The sequence below is a fragment of the Hesperophylax consimilis genome, chromosome 16, assembly GCF_061612785.1.
Source record: "Hesperophylax consimilis isolate HC1 chromosome 16, BYU_Hcon_1.0, whole genome shotgun sequence".
In the NCBI taxonomy this organism is placed as follows: Eukaryota; Metazoa; Arthropoda; class Insecta; order Trichoptera; family Limnephilidae; genus Hesperophylax; species Hesperophylax consimilis.
The window spans coordinates 31868837-31886914 of NC_142851.1; the positions used below are offsets into that span (position 1 = coordinate 31868837).

The 18078-nt window shown below is 34.5% G+C and overlaps 1 protein-coding gene across 1 annotated transcript in view; it reads left to right on the forward strand.

Annotated features, from left to right (window-relative positions):
* Positions 1 to 18078, forward strand: part of LOC149417041 (protein turtle homolog A-like) — a 1249058-nt gene that overhangs the window by 672090 nt on the left and 558890 nt on the right. The window contains exon 6 of the mRNA XM_089641374.1: positions 15188 to 15391. Within this exon, the coding sequence (XP_089497500.1) occupies positions 15188 to 15391 (204 nt within the window). The remainder of the gene's footprint in view (positions 1 to 15187; positions 15392 to 18078) is intronic.

Sequence of the window (18078 nt, forward strand, 5' to 3'; positions counted from 1 at the left end):
AAACGAATTGAAGATATATCAACCATTCATATGTACAACGCGCATTTTAGCACCTATAGTGGATCTCTCTATTTTGTAAAGAGTAATTGATTCGTGACTTATTGACCATCAGTTAAGACGCTGTACCTACATTTTCATTAAATTTTTATTTATTAAAAATAGACAGGGTGTTAAAAGTACTGTACATGACACAATTATTTTTTTTCTTCCAATTTTTATATACGTGATGTTTTAAAATATGGGACAAGAAGTAGGTAGGCCCATAATACATAATGACTTTGAAAAAAAATAATATTTAGAAAATTGGATACTTAAAAAGTCATTAATGAAATATGATTAATTATTATTATACAGATGTATCCAAAGCTTGCATGCAAAAGGACTGAATATATGCGAACATGCATTTTTAAACAATTCAGGGAAGTTTAATTTGGTACGGCAATGCAGGGCATTCAAGAAAAGAAACTATTTTAGAGACCGAGAGATAACTTATTTTAATAATCATGACGTTCGGACAAGCTTACTTCAAAAAATAATAGCGAATCATCACACAAAATACATATTAAAATACACAATCAAAAAGGCACTCGTCTTTTTAAAGCAAACACAATATTTGAAAAAAAAACAACGTTTTATCGCTACAAGGAAAACATAAGGACGGGTAGATTTTGCTTTTGCAATTTCTGCATCCTTAATGGCGTTGATGATATAAAAATTATTAAGATTAACATTTGAATAGTCTCTTTATTACTTCCTTTCTTGTTCTTATAGGAAAACAGGAATTATTCTTTGGTAATCGATTGTCGATATCGTAATTAATTATGTCAATCCATTTCGTTATCCACGTATTTAATTTGCGTCCGCTGCAATGCAATCGATTTCCATTTGAATGGCTCTCCGCTAACCCGAGAAATGTATCTCTGTCTGGTGAAAAAGTACTGCTTGCACTGGCAGATAAGTCAGCTCGTTAGCTGTACCTCGGCTTGCTGCACCTCGGGATTCCGCGGATTTAAAGCCAATATTATAGAGTATAAGCGTTCTGGTATAAAGCTATATATAATTGGATTCATGTTGCCAAAATAAGGACAGATAAAAAAAACTGTTCTAAAATTTATAGCCTACCAAGCCCATCTGCTACTGAAACTTCTCTGATTCGGGTTAAATAATAATCGTATAATTTAAAATAAAACAATAACTCAGTAAACACCACTTTTTTATATACTTAATGATGACCGGGTTTCGCTACAATTGTAACTTCTTCAGGGCTGTCTAATTTGTTAATTTATTTATTAATTTTCAAGAAATCGACAGCTTACATTTAATCAGTTTGTTCATAAGTATTATATAGCCAAAATAAAACCAATTATTGATTTCCTCCTTGTGACTTTACCTCTACTTAGACAGCATAATATGGAATAAGTAAATGAAATTTGCAAGAAAGAAGTATGAATTGAAAAAATTTATACAAAACAAAAGATAAATAATAAACTAGAGAATTCACCTGCATCCAAACTATTTCTCACGAATTAACTTAAACAGCAGAAAACATTTACAAATATTTTCACTTATAAATAGGGGAAAAATATATACATAAGAATATTATTTTACAAATAGAAATATGAAAGAAATGCGCAATACCCTTTTAAGAATTTACAAATTATTTTTGAAAAAATTTAGAGGGTAAAACAAAAAAAATATATATATATATAAATAGATAAACAATGTTAAACAGAAAGTAAAAAATATATAAATATATTTAAACGAAGTATGTCTAAGTTGTTTACTTTGAACTTTGTAGGAAAACAGTCTTCATTTTTCTACTAAAAGTAGTGCGTGTATCAAAAAATAAGTCAGAGTCCTTGAGGTTTTGATTCTGATTAAGTGATTCGCACATTCTTCTGATTGGATCCCTGACACCAGCATTTGTACGCGTCCTGTTAATGTGGAATAAGTCGTTAAGCCTTGTTACTCTGGGTGGTACTTTGAAGTTTATCAATTTCAGTAAGTCGGGACAGTCAATAACGTTGTTACAGATTTTATACAGAGTCATGAGATCAAGGTATGTTCGCCGGTTAGATAGAGTGGAGACGTTATAACTCGAGAGCATATTTATGTACCCACGTTTGGGTGCGCTCATTCTGTAATTGAGGCATCGCAGAAATTTCTTTTGAATATTTTCAATATTTTCTTTATAGATATCGTAAAGTGGATTCCATATGGAGGTGCAGTATTCAAGTTGAGAACGGACCAGAGTGTGGTAAAGAAGAAGATATGTTTCAGGTTTTCGAAATTCACGGCTGTTTCTGATGACAAATCCTAGCATGCTGTAAGCTTTATTCACAATATTATCTATGTGCGCATCGAAGTGCAGTTTGGAATCAAAAAGTACGCCTAGATCTCTTATACAGTAAACGCGCTCGAGTAAATAATTACCAATACAATAATTGTGTTTGATAGCGTTGTGATTTTTAGTAAAACTTATTTGTTTACATTTATTGTAACTTAGGTAAATTTTGTTTTCATTGCAAAACGTTTCGAACCTTACTAAGTCGCTTTGTATGAGAAGACAATCGTTTAAATTCCGAACAATGGCAAATATTTTTATGTCGTCAGCGTACAAAAGATATAAACAATGCACGAAACATTTAGTAACAGTGTTAATAAAAAGAATAAACAACAGCGGACCCAGGATTGACCCCTGTGGCACGCCAGAAGTAACTGGTTCCCATGTAGAAGTCTGTCCTCGTAATGATACGGCTTGTTGTCTTTTTGTTAAATATGAGATAAACCAACGTAATAAATTTCCTCTAATTCCGTTGTACATAATTTTTTTAATAAGAATAAGGTGGTCAACCTTGTCGAAAGCTTTTTTGAAATCGCAATATATTGCATCTACCTGGTGGCCTCGATCCATGCTAGTAAATAAGAAATTTGAGTAAATAAGTAAATTACTCGTGGTAGATTTGCCTTTTACAAACCCGTGTTGTTGTTCAGTAATTTTGGCAGCAAGCTGGGGATATATATTGTCATGGACAAGTCTTTCCAATAGTTTAGGGATCGCCGAGAGAATGGATATTGGCCTATAGTTTTCCACTCTTTGACGCGAGTCACCCTTGTGGACCGGTATAATATAGGCCAACTTCCACCTATCAGGGAAAACCCCATCACTCAGGCATTTATTAAATATTATGGTAAGCGGCACACACAGTGACGACGCAGCAGATCTAAGGAAAAACGCCGGTATTCCATCGTGACCCGCACCCTTGTTTATGTCTATCGATTTTAAACTCGATTGCACTTCTTTTTCCGTTAGTTTAATTGTGTGAATGTGCGCAAGTCCAGAGTCCTGAACTTCCTCGAGTTGGTCAATGTTAATAATTGGGTCATTGATAGAGGAAGGTTCAAATGTTGACTTAAAGAATTCAGAGAACATATCACAAATTTCCTGGGCATCGTTAGATTTGCGCCCTTTGAAGGACATTGCAGCAGGGTATCCATCAGACGATTTTAATGAGGATATGTATGACCAAAAGCTTTTGATATTATTTTGCAATGAACTTTCGATGTTGTCAAAAAATAACCTTCGGGTTTCATAAGTCAATTTTTTGTATGTAGCACGTAAGAAGGAAAATTCACGATAGTCAGAAAGACCTTTATATGTCTTCCATTTGAGCCAGACTTTATCTTTTTTCCTTGATAACCTAATAAGTTCTGGAGTAAACCATATGGGGAATTTGTCATTTCGTCGTGCCAATACTGGAATAAGATTATCAATTACATTGTTTATTTTTAAATAGAATCGATCTACTGCTTTTTCGGCTGATAAATTTGCGATTTCAGATAACCAATCAATACAATTAATGTCCTCATTAATCTGAGCATAATTAGATTTCCTGAAATTGCGCCTACGCTGTATTTTGTTTTTGATTTTTGGTTGAATTACGAAAGATATATCAAATTCAAGGGCTGGGTGGTGTCTATCTTCTGAGAGGAGAGGGTTGTTGCTACGTTTAACATTTGTTTCGCGACTGTAGAATACGAGGTCTAAGTATTTTTCATTATGGTTTGGTATACAGTTATATTGGAGTAAGTCCATCAATGACATTGCTTGAAGCAAAGTTTTCGATGCAGCCGTATTTGAGGAGGCGAGATCTTGACTGCTGTCTTCGGAAAATGACCAAGTCAGAGTTGGTAGATTCATATCTCCTAGTACACAAAAAGTATTATTTGGTTGTGATGAATATACAGATTCCAGGTTTTCGGAGAACGTATCATAGACCGTAGGTTGTGAGGCAGGAGGTATGTATACTGCACATATGATGAGATTGAAAGATCTTACCGGAATAGAAATGAAGATTTGTTCGATTTGACCATTTTCCCAGTTATCGAGCCGGGAAGATGCAAGCTCCTTGCGCACTGCTACCAACACACCGCCTCCGTCCATTTTACCAGTGAGTATATGGTCCCTATCACGTCGGAACACCGTGTAACGCGAATCTATGAATTCAGCCGTATTTATACTTGCTACAAGCCATGTTTCAACTAGAACTATAACGTCGTAGTTATTCGATAATACATTAATTAGTAGCTCCTGGGTTTTGGTCCTAATACCACCACAGTTCTGGTAATAAACGGATATAGATGATGATGAGATCATTTTACCAGAGTAGGAGTGCCGTTTGACATATTCCACAATCGCACGAGTGATACATTATGCAGGGCATATGAGGCTTCGAAATTACATAAAAAACATAGACTACTTATTAGATCAAGTAATGTGAAATATGTTGACATTTTAGAATGTGAATGAATATGTGAGAAACATGGTATTGGTTTAAAGTTATAGGGATATTGCGCGGTAAACAAAAATATAAAGTAGCTTTGAAAGAAACAAATTACAGGATACAGAATACTGTGAGAAAGGTTGTAGATATGAATCAAATCATGAGATAAATATAAACAATAGAGGCATAACATTATTCACAAACCATCAGAGAAATATTTTTTTATGGACCTCTTGTATTTGGTAAGTTTGCAACTGAAAATATCAATCTTGGATAATACGCTATTGTAATTATTGCATAGTCTGTTCAAGCAAGAATTCTGCTTAGAGTTCGTTTTGTTTTGATCAACCCTGAACAGGACACAAGAGCGTGTTGAACACGCAGGTACATTCAATGGAATCTTATTTAGCAACTCTGGGCATTGAATATTATTGTAACTACTTTCTACAGGAATAGTGCATCCTTATGAAGCCTCCGTACACTCAGTGAATCAATTTTTAAGTATGAAGCTGCCTCTGCATAAGATTTAATCCAAAAAAACTAAGCGTTGGCTAATAAGCGACGAATCAATGTATCTCTGAACTTTATTATTTATGTATTCCTGAACATCTCAACGTACCTGCCTAAATAAATTGTATATAGGTAGGTACTTTGAGATATATTATTTTGTGATATTGTTTATAGTATAATTTTGTGTCATACATGTATTAAAAATTAAAAATATTTATATATATTATTTGTAGAACCTACAGACAAGCCGTCATGTGTGACAGCTTTGTGGGACTGCATAAAACTTGTATATTTAAAAATTTATAATAAAAAAAAAAAAATTAAAAAAAAATAATAATTATTAAATCTGACAAATGACTTGTAACAAAGATATTTGAGGAATTTGTGTTGAATTGTTTCGATTTTGTTTATGTGGATTTTGTAAAATGGAGACCAAACAACTGATGCAAACTCAAAATGACTTCGTACATAGGCAAAGTAGAGTTGCTTAATTAAATCGATGCTATTACAAAGTTTTGTGTTTCTTATGATGAAGACTAACATTTTAGCAGCTTTATTTGTGATTTGATGTATTTGAAGGTTATATTGAAGTTAACCATCGAGGGTTATTATGTATGTATTAAAATATACAAGTTATGATAAATAAGTGTTATCAATATATTAGGCTTATACTTAGGGTTGCAAAAAATTTTGCTGAGTTCCAGTGGAGGAGGTTGAAAGAATAAGTAGAGGTTGGAAAGATAGTATTTTTGTCAGAAGAGAACAACCTAAGTATTAAGTATTAATGTCACATCAAAAAGTATGTGCTCCACATTAACAAAGAAAAATAATCATTCTCATTTACTTCATTAAGTCAAAATAAATTAAAAAACAACTAGGTACATAGACGTAGCAAAACCAAATATTAAAATTAACATAATACACTTAATTATCCATTTTTAGGAACTAAATACCTTTTTATAAATACATAGGTAAAAACCAAACTACCTAAATATATCTGAAAAGAAAAACAATATTAAATTGACTTTTCTAATTTACGTTTAATGTGAAATTATAAAACACATCTCTTATTCCAAACAAAAAAAGCAGTATTTTTTATACATGTAAAAGCTATTAAAATAATACAAAATAAATTTTTACGCTTTCTAAGAATTTACTAAAATTGTATGACAGAAGGATTATCTCTGATTTGGTATTTTTACATAAGGCTGGCCGCATACATACGTTTTTCGTATTCGATTTCCGAATTCGTTTTCCGTATTCGGACATCCGAATGCACGGAATCAGTAGAAAATACATTAACTGCCGCACACGTTCGTTTTAGTTCCGAACGGAACAAATTCCTTACGCACGTTCCGAATGCGAGCCGGCGCGTTCGGAGAAAACGAACGGAAAAAACCTAATGACGTCATGTGGAACGCAGCTATTGCATACAGTTTGTTTGTGCCGACGCAAACGTACGGAACTTTCCGTTCGTAATACAGTGTTGCCAACGGATCTTGACCTAATATCGCCGTTTCTCATACATAAGGTAGCGTAAAGTAGCCGAATTTGCTGTTAGGTGGGACATGTTTAAAATTGATGTTTTTACGTGAAAATAAAAATTTCGTGGGGGGGGGGGCTAGAGAATTTCAAAAAAATAAAATTTGTCCCCAGAAAATAAAAAAAAGTTCATGGGGAGGGTGGCTAGAGAATTTCAAGAAAATTTGTCCCCAGAAAAATAAATTTCATGGGGAGGGAGGGGTGGCTAGAGAATTTCGGGACATGTTTTAAAATTGATGTTTTTGAAGTAGCTTAATTGGCGACCAGTCGCCTTTTAGATTTTTTCTGAGTAGCCTAAATGGCGATATATCGCCCTTGTTGGCAACACTGGTACTGACGTTTATACATTCCGAATGAAGAAAAACGAACGTTTGCGCTAGTCTCACGGAATTCCGAATACGGAAAACGAATTCGAAAATCGAATACGGAAAACGTATGTATGCGGCCAGCCTAAAGTCATGCATTTGATGGTCCAGAATTGCTCGCGTTGATAGATTTCGGATTCGAATACAAGTCGGGATTATTTCGGTGCAGAAACTCTGGTACTATCACACATATTTCTCATTGCCCAGAATACTTAGGGGGGAAAATAATTACGCTCAGTCAGTGGACATCTTCAAATAATCTCTAAATATATAAAAATGAATTTAACTGACGCAGTTCAGTTATGAACACATAATAATGTAAACTTTTTACTATGCGCCGATAATTAAATAAATAAATTATTAATATTTTGGACTACAAATGGACGTTCAATTCATGGTTGTGGATTTCGGTACTCATATCCACAACCATGAAGTGAACTAGGCCACCCCTAATGGTTCGTTACATTTGTTGATTTAGCAGGGGCGGCCGGGTTCATGGGATGAAACTTATCTGGGTCTTGACGGCGGATGCATCGGCCCATTTGCGTGGCAGGCCGGATCGAGAGAGACTGGTCTAGGCAAACTTTTTAACCTCTCCAGCAGAACTCTCTCTGAACATTGCCTAGCACCGCAGTGAGAGGGATAGATTTATACACTCGTTACTCCTATATACACTGAACCCCAGATTTCTACCCATGTTTATACATTTTTCCTTCCCAGAACAACCTCTCCTTATTTTCCTAAAAATGCCCTTCACTCATCATCCCTAATGACAACATAGGCTTTGAGGGAAATTATTATAATTTTATTTGGAACTAATGCAAAAAAACTTCGTTGATCGTTTTTTTAATGATTTTCCTTTCATTTCCTTCTTCTGATCATTTTCCCTACCTACCCCTATTTCCCTTTCAAAAAAAATGCTAAATAATTAAAACTAATTTTTTTTACTCATATTTCTGAAAATTAAGGACGGGTAACTCACAGAATTTGATTAATTCACTAAAATTAATTTTCAAGTTTTTTTTTATTATATCATTATGGTCCAGTTGCTTCACGAAATTGAAATAATAACCAAACTCTCACAGGCCTTGAAAATTAACATTGAAATTTGATGAAATGTTCAAATTCTGTGAAACAACGACTGTGAGACTCTTATCCGATATCGTAAGAAGTATGCAATTTTAAAAATACATTACCCGTATAAACATGATTCTCACAAACTAGTAAAAGACAAAAAACCATTATATTATCAACAGATTATTTCTGGTTTCCTAGGAGAACAAGAAACGAAGAATAAAGAGACTATTCAAATGTTAATCTCCATAGTTTTTATATCATCACCGCCATTAAGGCTGCAGAAATCACAAAAGCAAGCATCCACCGCTACTTATGTTTTCCTGGTAGCTGGAAAAGTGGTGAAAAGCAGAAACAAGCGGAAAAGAACACGTTAATACCACTACGATTGCGTGCAGTCTTGCAGTTTTACAGTCTTACAATTTTACAGCTGGCAATTGAATTTTTAATGTAATTACCGACGTCCACCATTACTTTTACAACGGCGAATGAAATTAGGAAACATGCGTCAGTCCTTAACGACTTCCGGAAAGTGGCACGGACGTAAAAAGGGGGTCTGTTGTTAATAGGGCATGAAATTTTACAAATTTAATGCAAGATTTGAATTGATGGGGTGTGACGGTATGCTGTGAAAAAATGTGTTTGATTTGATTGAAAATCTAAATATATAAAAATTCAGCTTACGTATGTTTGCGTAGTCAACCGATATTGCTGAAAATTTTGAAATTTGTTCTTATTAGTGCCGGGAGTGTTAGAAGGTGGTTTTATTGGTAATTCGGGGACGACCGAGGAGTACTTAAGTAATATCTTTGCACATGAATGAGATACGGAGTCGAATTAAACTCGATATAATGTATATTTTTAACACTAACATTGTGGCATACAGTAGTCGATGGTGGAAGAAGTCAGAGATGCCCTAGAAAGATATTAGCAATAGCAAATAATTGCGGGGTCCACTGGTAACATAAAAAAATCTTATTAGTTTAAATAACATAAAACTATGTCTTTATGGACATTTCATACTTTATTGACTTTGCGTAGCGAAGTTTTAACTCGACCGTTTGGCATTTGTCTCTAGATTTGATTGTACATTACTTTTCAGTATTTGGAAATCTGCTGCATGTCCTTTATTATTCATTCAAGCCTTACTTTGACTAGGTGGCTAACTTTTTTGTTGCTGGCTTTTAAATATTATGGTACCTACCTGCCCGACGAAAGTTGAAAAAAAAATTGTCCTTAAGATAGTAATACTAATAAATCAAAATGAAACACGAAACAGAACAACACACGGAAAAAAAAGGTTGTTAGGTAACTATAGTAGATTTTTAATAATAATGGGTAATAAGCGACTTCTTTTTTAGAAAGGAAAAGAAATTAATTAACCCTTGAGCAAACGGGGTAGATACTTCTGGTTCCTTCTCGAATGACACACGTAGTGATATGGTGGTACAACAGTCATTACTTAAGGCTTTAAAGAATGTTCTTGGTGATCCTTGATCCAAGATTAAAGGCAGTGAATTGGCCTTGGTTCAAGCCAGAACCTCTTAATATGAATGCTGCATGTCCAAAGCAGTATGGACATTAAAAAATTCCCAATTTCACCAAAATGTTGAAAAAGGATATAAAAATACGTCCTTTTTTATTATGGTTGATAATTATCCAATTTCTCCGGGTTGAAATTTTCATCGCTGGGATAAAAAAATTCAGATTGTTCTTCTTTTTTTTTTAAATTACATCTCGTACGATCTTAACACACCAGATGAGAGCTTTTGTATCGTCTGGTGATGATATTTTTCTTCTAACATAATCATAGACAAAAATCGAAATACCAGTGCATAACGCATAAAAGAAAAATTAATGTATGGGAATGTAAGTACCTTGGAATCGAACCCAATTTCTTGACCGAAAACATTATTATTTGAGTTACTTGGTTGTTCAAAATTAATATATGTTAATCCATTAAAGAATCTCATTAAATTAATCGTAATATTCAACTTTATAATGTCACAGGTATTATATACTTTACCCACTTTATATATGATTACAATACAGGGAATAATAATTTGAGTTTTAAACTAGTGTTATAATGTCACAGGTATTATATACTTTACCCACTTTATAGATGACTTCCCTTTACAATACAGGGAATAATAATTTAAGTTTTAAACTAGTGTTATAATGTCACAGGTATTATATACTTTACCCACTTTATAGATGACTTCCTTTTAAAATACAGGGAATAATAATTTAAGTTTTAAACTAGTGTTATAATGTCACAGGTATTATATACTTTACCCACTTTATAGATGACTTCCTTTTAAAATACAGGGAATAATAATTTAAGTTTTAAACTAGTGTTATAATGTCACAGGTATTATATACTTTACCCACTTTATAGATGACGTCCTTTTACAATAAAGTGGTTAATATTTAAGTTTTGAACAAGTGTTATACTGCCACAGGTATTATATACTTTACCCACTTTATAGATGACATCCATTTACAATACAGGAGGTAATATTTTGCGAACGCTTTTGTACAAAATTAGATTTTTCTTGTTTTTCCTACTTGGTAGTTTTTCTACGAATAGTGGATTTGTCTTTTATGATAATAATGTTATTTTCTGGCATAAAAAATCCTTGGAAGGTGACACTCCACAAACAATCGAGCTGTCAGTTATCCAAGTACTGTTATTATTTCCATTGTTTGATATGTTCAGCTTTTGCCCCCGATAACGTGTAAGCAAAATCTAACCCTCAATAATATTCTACATTTAAAAAAAACGAACCCGCTCCACAGGATGCAACCTCTGAGCGTTTAGTAATTTGATTTATTTATGGAGACTGCAGTAAGAATGGTTTCACGACACACACACACACCGCTTCCTAACCGCCGTCTTACCGTAATGACGTCGTTTGTTTGACTAGTTTTTCTTAACAACGCGACGTCGGCGTCGCGCCTGCAGATACTATTTTCCACTAAACTAACTGTGCCCGCTTGTTGGCCAGCCAAGTGGTACATACAGTAATAACACAGGAAAGCGACTTTTATAACGGTTGCCTCAGTAACGTTACTAGCTTTCTTACTCGACTAGGCTCGTGAGCTTTATTTCTCAGCTTTATAGTTTGACAACTTACAATACTCTTTGACCATAATCCTTGCAATTAAACCTAGTGACCTTTTTGAAGTTTGAAACCATCCCAATTTGGGAAATGTATTGAAGTTGAAAGTAGTGGAAAAGGTAAGATTATTGGAAAATGGAAGGTGGGGAATAACTGATTATTCAAATCTTATCATCAAACACGGCTAATGCTAATTCTGGTGATTTTTAAATGTTTTTTTCACAAGGGCAATACAATCTGAGAGTTACCACTACTCTATAATTCTTGCGACATTTATTTTTTGAAACACCTCCTAAGAGCACCCGTAAAGTAAAGTGTAAAGACAGAACGAAACTAAAAAAACAGATGCTGCTAGCTCTTTAAAGCAACATACATTAAAATACATGTAGAACAGACTCGTTTTGAATTGCGTCTGTAATTTAGAGATGGAGATCAGTCCGTTAATAACGGATTGTCAATTAGACTTCTGCCCTCCCTTTTATCTATGTGCTTACTCATAGTTATACAATATCAACTTATCACAAAAATATCACATCATACTGAATGTATCATACGAGTACCTACGTTTAAAAAATGCGTCTCTATGAATAATAAATCAGCTAGGAAACGGTTGCATTAAAAATCTTCGTATTTTCGCGTGGCAAACTGTGGCGCTTTGGGCGAGAAAAACTCACTTATCCAGCAGGCGTAGCGCGCCGTGGCACAGCCATGGAATAGGGGAAAAGTCGGGGGTCGGGACGGGACGGTAATGGCCGCCTATAAGTATGCAAGCGAAAATATTTACAGAAAACGGGGCCAAAGGCGGCGCAATCCTACAAAGGAAGATTGCATTGCTTTTTTGCGCAAGCTATTTTGGTTTCGCCACGGCTGCCGCTTTGTAATCTTCCGCGCTGTTTGGCTGCTTAATCAGGAATCCCGCAGAAGAATGCCACAAGCTCCGTTCTACAGTACTACAGTGCTACAGTGGCCCAGTAGCCGTGTAGCCGAGTGTGTCTTATGTTGTTTTGTAGACACTCGGAAAACATAGCACTAAATTTACAAAGGTTTCAGCAAAGAAGTATGTGCCAGTTAATTTAATTTTGTGGTTTTGTTTTTCTTGTGTTAAAGTACTATTATTTTTATTGTAGGTACATAATAAAGTTATAATAAGGATAACTATAATCATCTTACGTTAGCATAATACAAAAGCTGAACAGCCTCGGTGGTAGAGGGATAAGACTCTTGTCGAGCAATTTAGTGGTCTAATACTAATTTATTTAAAACTAATATAATAGTACATTTGGGGCACGTAACAGAATGGATGATCCCAAGAACGCCGTGGTCAAAGACAAAATTTAAAAAATAAACGTTGCTTGAATTGCTATTTTGATGGCCTACGTGATGAAGGAGTAAGACTTTTGACTACCAAGCCGGAGGTCGGTGGTTCAAATCTTAGCGTAAGCAAGTAAATTTTAATTGATTAACATTAAATTAACATCAAATTACAAATTTTAATGATATATGGCATATTTCCGGTACATTCCAGAGTGGAAGATACTCTAAGTATCGCTCTGTTGTAAGAGCACCATTCAGACTTGAAACGTTGATTGAAATGGATTTTACCAGGTATGGTAACCGTCTCCTTCCCCTCGCCAATACCTTCAGCCTTACAACATACCCCAATTGGGAATGAGAGTAGTTGGGACTCTTGTGCGGTTTCACAAAAAAATTAAAAGATCTTAGATGTGTTTGCTGACCAGATTTTAAAATCTATTTATTTTCTTCCCCACCTTCTCCATCCTTCAGCCTCACAATATCTCCAAATTATCGGGAATGCCAGAAGTTTGGTAGCAGTTGGGAATCCTGTGTGGTATTCACATAAATATCCTAAAAAGTGTCTCGCAGATTATATGACATTGTGGAATGTAGATGTGAAACTGTGAAAATGAGATATTAAAATGTTCAGCTTACTGGTTTGTCAGATTTCAATATTAAGCATTGGTATCTACAAAAAACTGCTTCTGAAATCAAATTTCAATATGCATGGTTGAATAAATACATAATATCTATGTAAAGTAATAATGCGGAGTCTGTGGTGGCGTGGTTTTGATGTTGATACAAATCTACAGTTTTTTTTCAAAGATTGATAAAATTAGGACATACTACATGAGATATGGAAAAATCGCCACAATCGCCTTTCCTACTCGTTTAAGTAGAAATTAGGTACTTCTTGATGAAATTTTGCCAACTTGACATTTAAAATAAGCAAAAAATTACTGTCTACATCTGATTTTGGAAAACTCTGTGTTAACCCCTCAGGATAATTATTTCAGTTTTGCGAACAAACAGCTATTACCCGTAGAGTCAATTTGTTTGCTTTTGGGAGAGGCTCATTAATATGATCTCATAGAAATCGTTGTATCTCCCTTACTCTAATAGGGAGAGATATGAACTAAACGGTGTTGGAAAGAAAAAACACCAATCTTTATATTCAAATCTAGAAGTTAACCACAGAAAAATTAAAATGTACCAAAGGTTCAGACCACAATTTGAGAAAAAAATATGGAACTGTTTGAAAATATTTGAATTCATTATTTTTATTTATTTATTTATTTCACGCCTATTAAGGATTTTACGTACATATATATAAAAAATATTTACGAAATTATAAACGAAAATAGTGCAGGAAACGACTATTTAAAACAATTGCAGAAAAATAAACATAACGTCAAAATATCACTGAACTTGATCTACAGATCATGCAGGCACAAAACATAAAAAATCCAAAATATTTTTTTCTGTTTCAGTTGACAAAATTATTGTGTTAGTCAAATTAAATAGGTACCTTTATTAAAATATTCCACTACTTGGTGAAAAAAACTTCAATAGGGTATGCTTATATATTGAAATTGATGTACTAAATATATAAACAACATCGTAATATTTGTTTCCTAGCTGTTGAATCCGTCGCATAGGAGTGTGATATTGGGACGTTGATATAGAATTGCTACAATAATATGGTAGGTACTGTCTTGTAACCGACCTTCTTGGAGTATAAAAAGAGATTACATATTATAAATCAGGGGTATCAAATTAATGATTTTATACAAACAGGTTAAATCGGAAATAATTCTACGATCAGATAATTTTATCAAATTTAATGAACAAAGTACGTTATTTCCAAAAGAAATTACATAAAAGTGATGTTTCAGTAATGTTTATAATACATTTATCTAAAAATATATGTCTTTTATTTCGTTATCAGTGATTTTCGTTCAGCATTTATAACTTTTATTTGTTTGATTTGCTATATAAACTAATTATAGTCAACATGCCAAAGGTCTGTGGGAGTTAAACGCTACGGACTTCAGCTGGTTAAAACGCTACGGACTTCAGCTGGTTAAAACGTTGCGGACTTCAGCTGGTTAAAACGTCAGCGTATCCCCAAGGATATGTTTAAAGTTCATTTCTCGGAATATTACTATTTATTCTGAAAAACTACACATAGTAGATTGTATGCAGCTTGCATAAATATATTAACACATTATCTGGCAAGATGGTACAGTTCACAAAAAAAAATCGCACAAAATAAGTAAGTTATTACGAAAATACAAACAGATGGCGCATGGCGAAAATTTTGCGACGGCACACAAACACTCTGTTTTACTTGCGATTTATCATATCATGTCAAGAACTCGCTACTACTTGACACAACATAGCTTATTACCCTTTCATAAAGTTTATTAACTAAGTTTTTGCAGGTACAGAAAAACAAAACCCTATAATTATAAATATTTTCCGTTCTTTTCAGGTCGCCCTGAACCAAACCTCACGTGGTTCATCAACGACAAGGCCACGGATCTGGCGGGCGTGCGCTCCGAGCCACACGTGATGACCAACCGCCTGGAGATTACTCCACTCACCAGGGACCACCTCAACTCCACGTACAAGTGCCAGGCTAGCAATACCAAACTGATCAACCCGCAGGAGAAGAGCGTACGCCTGGAGTTAAACTGTAAGTCACGCTTCAAAATATTTATTTAAACACTTCATAAAGATGTTACCGCGGGATGAAGTGGCAACAATTAATAAAATTGATTCGTTAAATACAAACTAGGATTGAATTTACTAACCAACTAACTAACTATTACGTCGTTTCCCCGCAGGGGTAGGCAAAGCTCAAAACTCAAAATATTTTAGTAGTAATCAGAGTAATTGAGTAGAAATTAGGGTTGAAGGGTTGGAAAGGATTTGGTGATTGTGACATACAAATAACTTGATAAATAGTTTATCAACTTTATTTTGATAAAACTCTTCAAGCCACAGTTAAGGGAATATTACTTTTCAGTGGGTACAAAGTACCACACTTTAAAGTTTTTTTTTTCTTATTAAGGCGTTTTTAATACTTTAAACTAAATTTATGCGTTTAATTTTTTAAAGTTATTTTTTTAAAAACCGTATGTAAATATACTCACGCTTGAAATCTCTTATAAATGTAAGCAGAAATGCGATATTTCACATCAACATTTTGAAAACAAATAATCGCTAGCAAATAAACTTTAAGATTTTTAATTAGTTTTACTAACTAACTAACTAACCATCACGCCGTTTCCCGCAGGGGTAGGCAGAGAGGACGGACCGCCAAATAACTCGGTCTTGGCACACACTTCTTGCCTCATTCACATTAATACTTCTTCTCATATATACTCTGCTATTATTCTGACTCTCGACATGGCCCGACTCAAGTATCTGATTCACTTGATCGTGCCATGTCTTCCTCGGGCGTCCCCGACTTCTGCTACCATTCGCATTCGCATCACATATTCTTCCTACACTTTTTTCTTCGCTCATTCATTCTAATCCATAATCTCAACCCTTTCTTACTCATTACGCTTACATCAGCCTTGCATTCTTTGTTTTACCACACATTCGCCTCAGGGATCAAACTATGATTCAGTGTTTATTAAACAGAAAGAAAGACTTAGGTACGCATTTAAGATTTATATTCAATAAACTTGCACCGTAAATTAAACTCTGGCAAAAAGGGGATTGCTATAATTTATTTTATTGGTTTTACTTTTTTATATTTAATAATATAATTATTAAATTAACTATAATATTTTACTTATAAATGAGTTCTGCTGTGTAATAATTACAAACTATTATGACGCGCGACAGCTGTTTTGCCCACTGAAGACATTATCAAGTTATGGTGAAGTCACTTGCAGACGGCATATTTATATTATTTCTAAATAGGTTTTCATGTATTTTATAACCTACGCCCATTGTTTATTTCCGAGTAAATATCGGAAAATATCAATGGTTTTTATTTACCCTTTAAAGTTTCCCCGAATTATCGTATTGTTTAAATTTGAATAAAGGTCGTTAAAATACGGCGTTTACAAATTAATATTTTTGGTGACTAAGGGGTTTCGTGCATTATTTTACATTATGTTTATTTATATTTTCTATGATAATCGAACAAGGCTTAAAAATATCTAGGAGTGGAGAGCAAATAATTTTTTTTGTTCATTTATCAAACTAGCTTTAGGATTATTAGATTTTTTATTAATTTCTACCTGCTCTACATCTTTTTTTTTTTAATTTATGATGATTAAATTGAGCGGATCCGTCGGTCACCAGCAAAGATGTTATTTCATCGGTTAAGTTTAATTTATGCCTAATTCAATCTTGCCTAGGATAAACGTAGTATATATGAAGAATGAGTTAATGATAAATGTAGGTAAGTCGAAAGTCATGGTAGAGAATATAAAAGAGAAAACTTGGAGCATATAGAAAAGAGAATACTTGGAGCAGGTGGATGAGTTTGCGTATTTAGGAAGTATGTTTACGGGAGATGGGAAGGCTGACAGAGATATTGAAAGAAGGGTAAATGCAGCTTACTCCATCAATGGAGGACTAAACGCAATGGAGTGTTGGTACCTACCCTGATGAATGGAATTAAGGCATGGAACTGGCAGAGAAAGGATGAAAATAGACTGAATGCTGTAGAAATGAGGCGTATGTGTGGTAAAATCATGTATTTTTTTTAATATTAACTCCACACAGGAGGCCCTGAAGAAAATAATTTCCCTCAGGGCCTATATCATCTTTGGGGATGCTGTGTGGAGGGTCTTTTTGTGGAGAGGAAGGAGTGAACATGGGTCTCTAAGAGTCCCATGTTGTAGGAGGGAGGAAGCACAGAGGCCGGCAGTTCGTTCCACAGCCGAGCTGTTGAACTTAAGAATGAATCGTAGAAGCGACCCGTTCTCATGTGACAAATGTCAACCGTGTACAAATGTTGGGCGCGCGTTTGGCGTGTATCCCGACTACGCACCAGTGCCGAAGGGGTCAATGACGCTAGTTCCTCAGAGCATCTTCCATTGTAATACCGATAGAACAAGGACAACATACCTACCTGACGCCTGTGCTCTAAAGATTGCAGTCCGTTTGTTAAGATTGGGGAATCTATCAAACGGACCGCCCGTTTCTGCACAGTCAAGGGTTTTTTTCAGGTATTTAGGGGCTCCGGACCAGAGATGGCTGTATGATCGTGTTTGGAATTTGAAAATACGCAAAGGATGCAAGGCTGATGAAACCGTAATGATTAAGATTAAGAAAGAGACGCTTATATGGTTTGAGCATGTAGAGCGAATGAGTGAAGGAAGGAGTGATGGGAGAATATATAAAAGAACTGTGAAT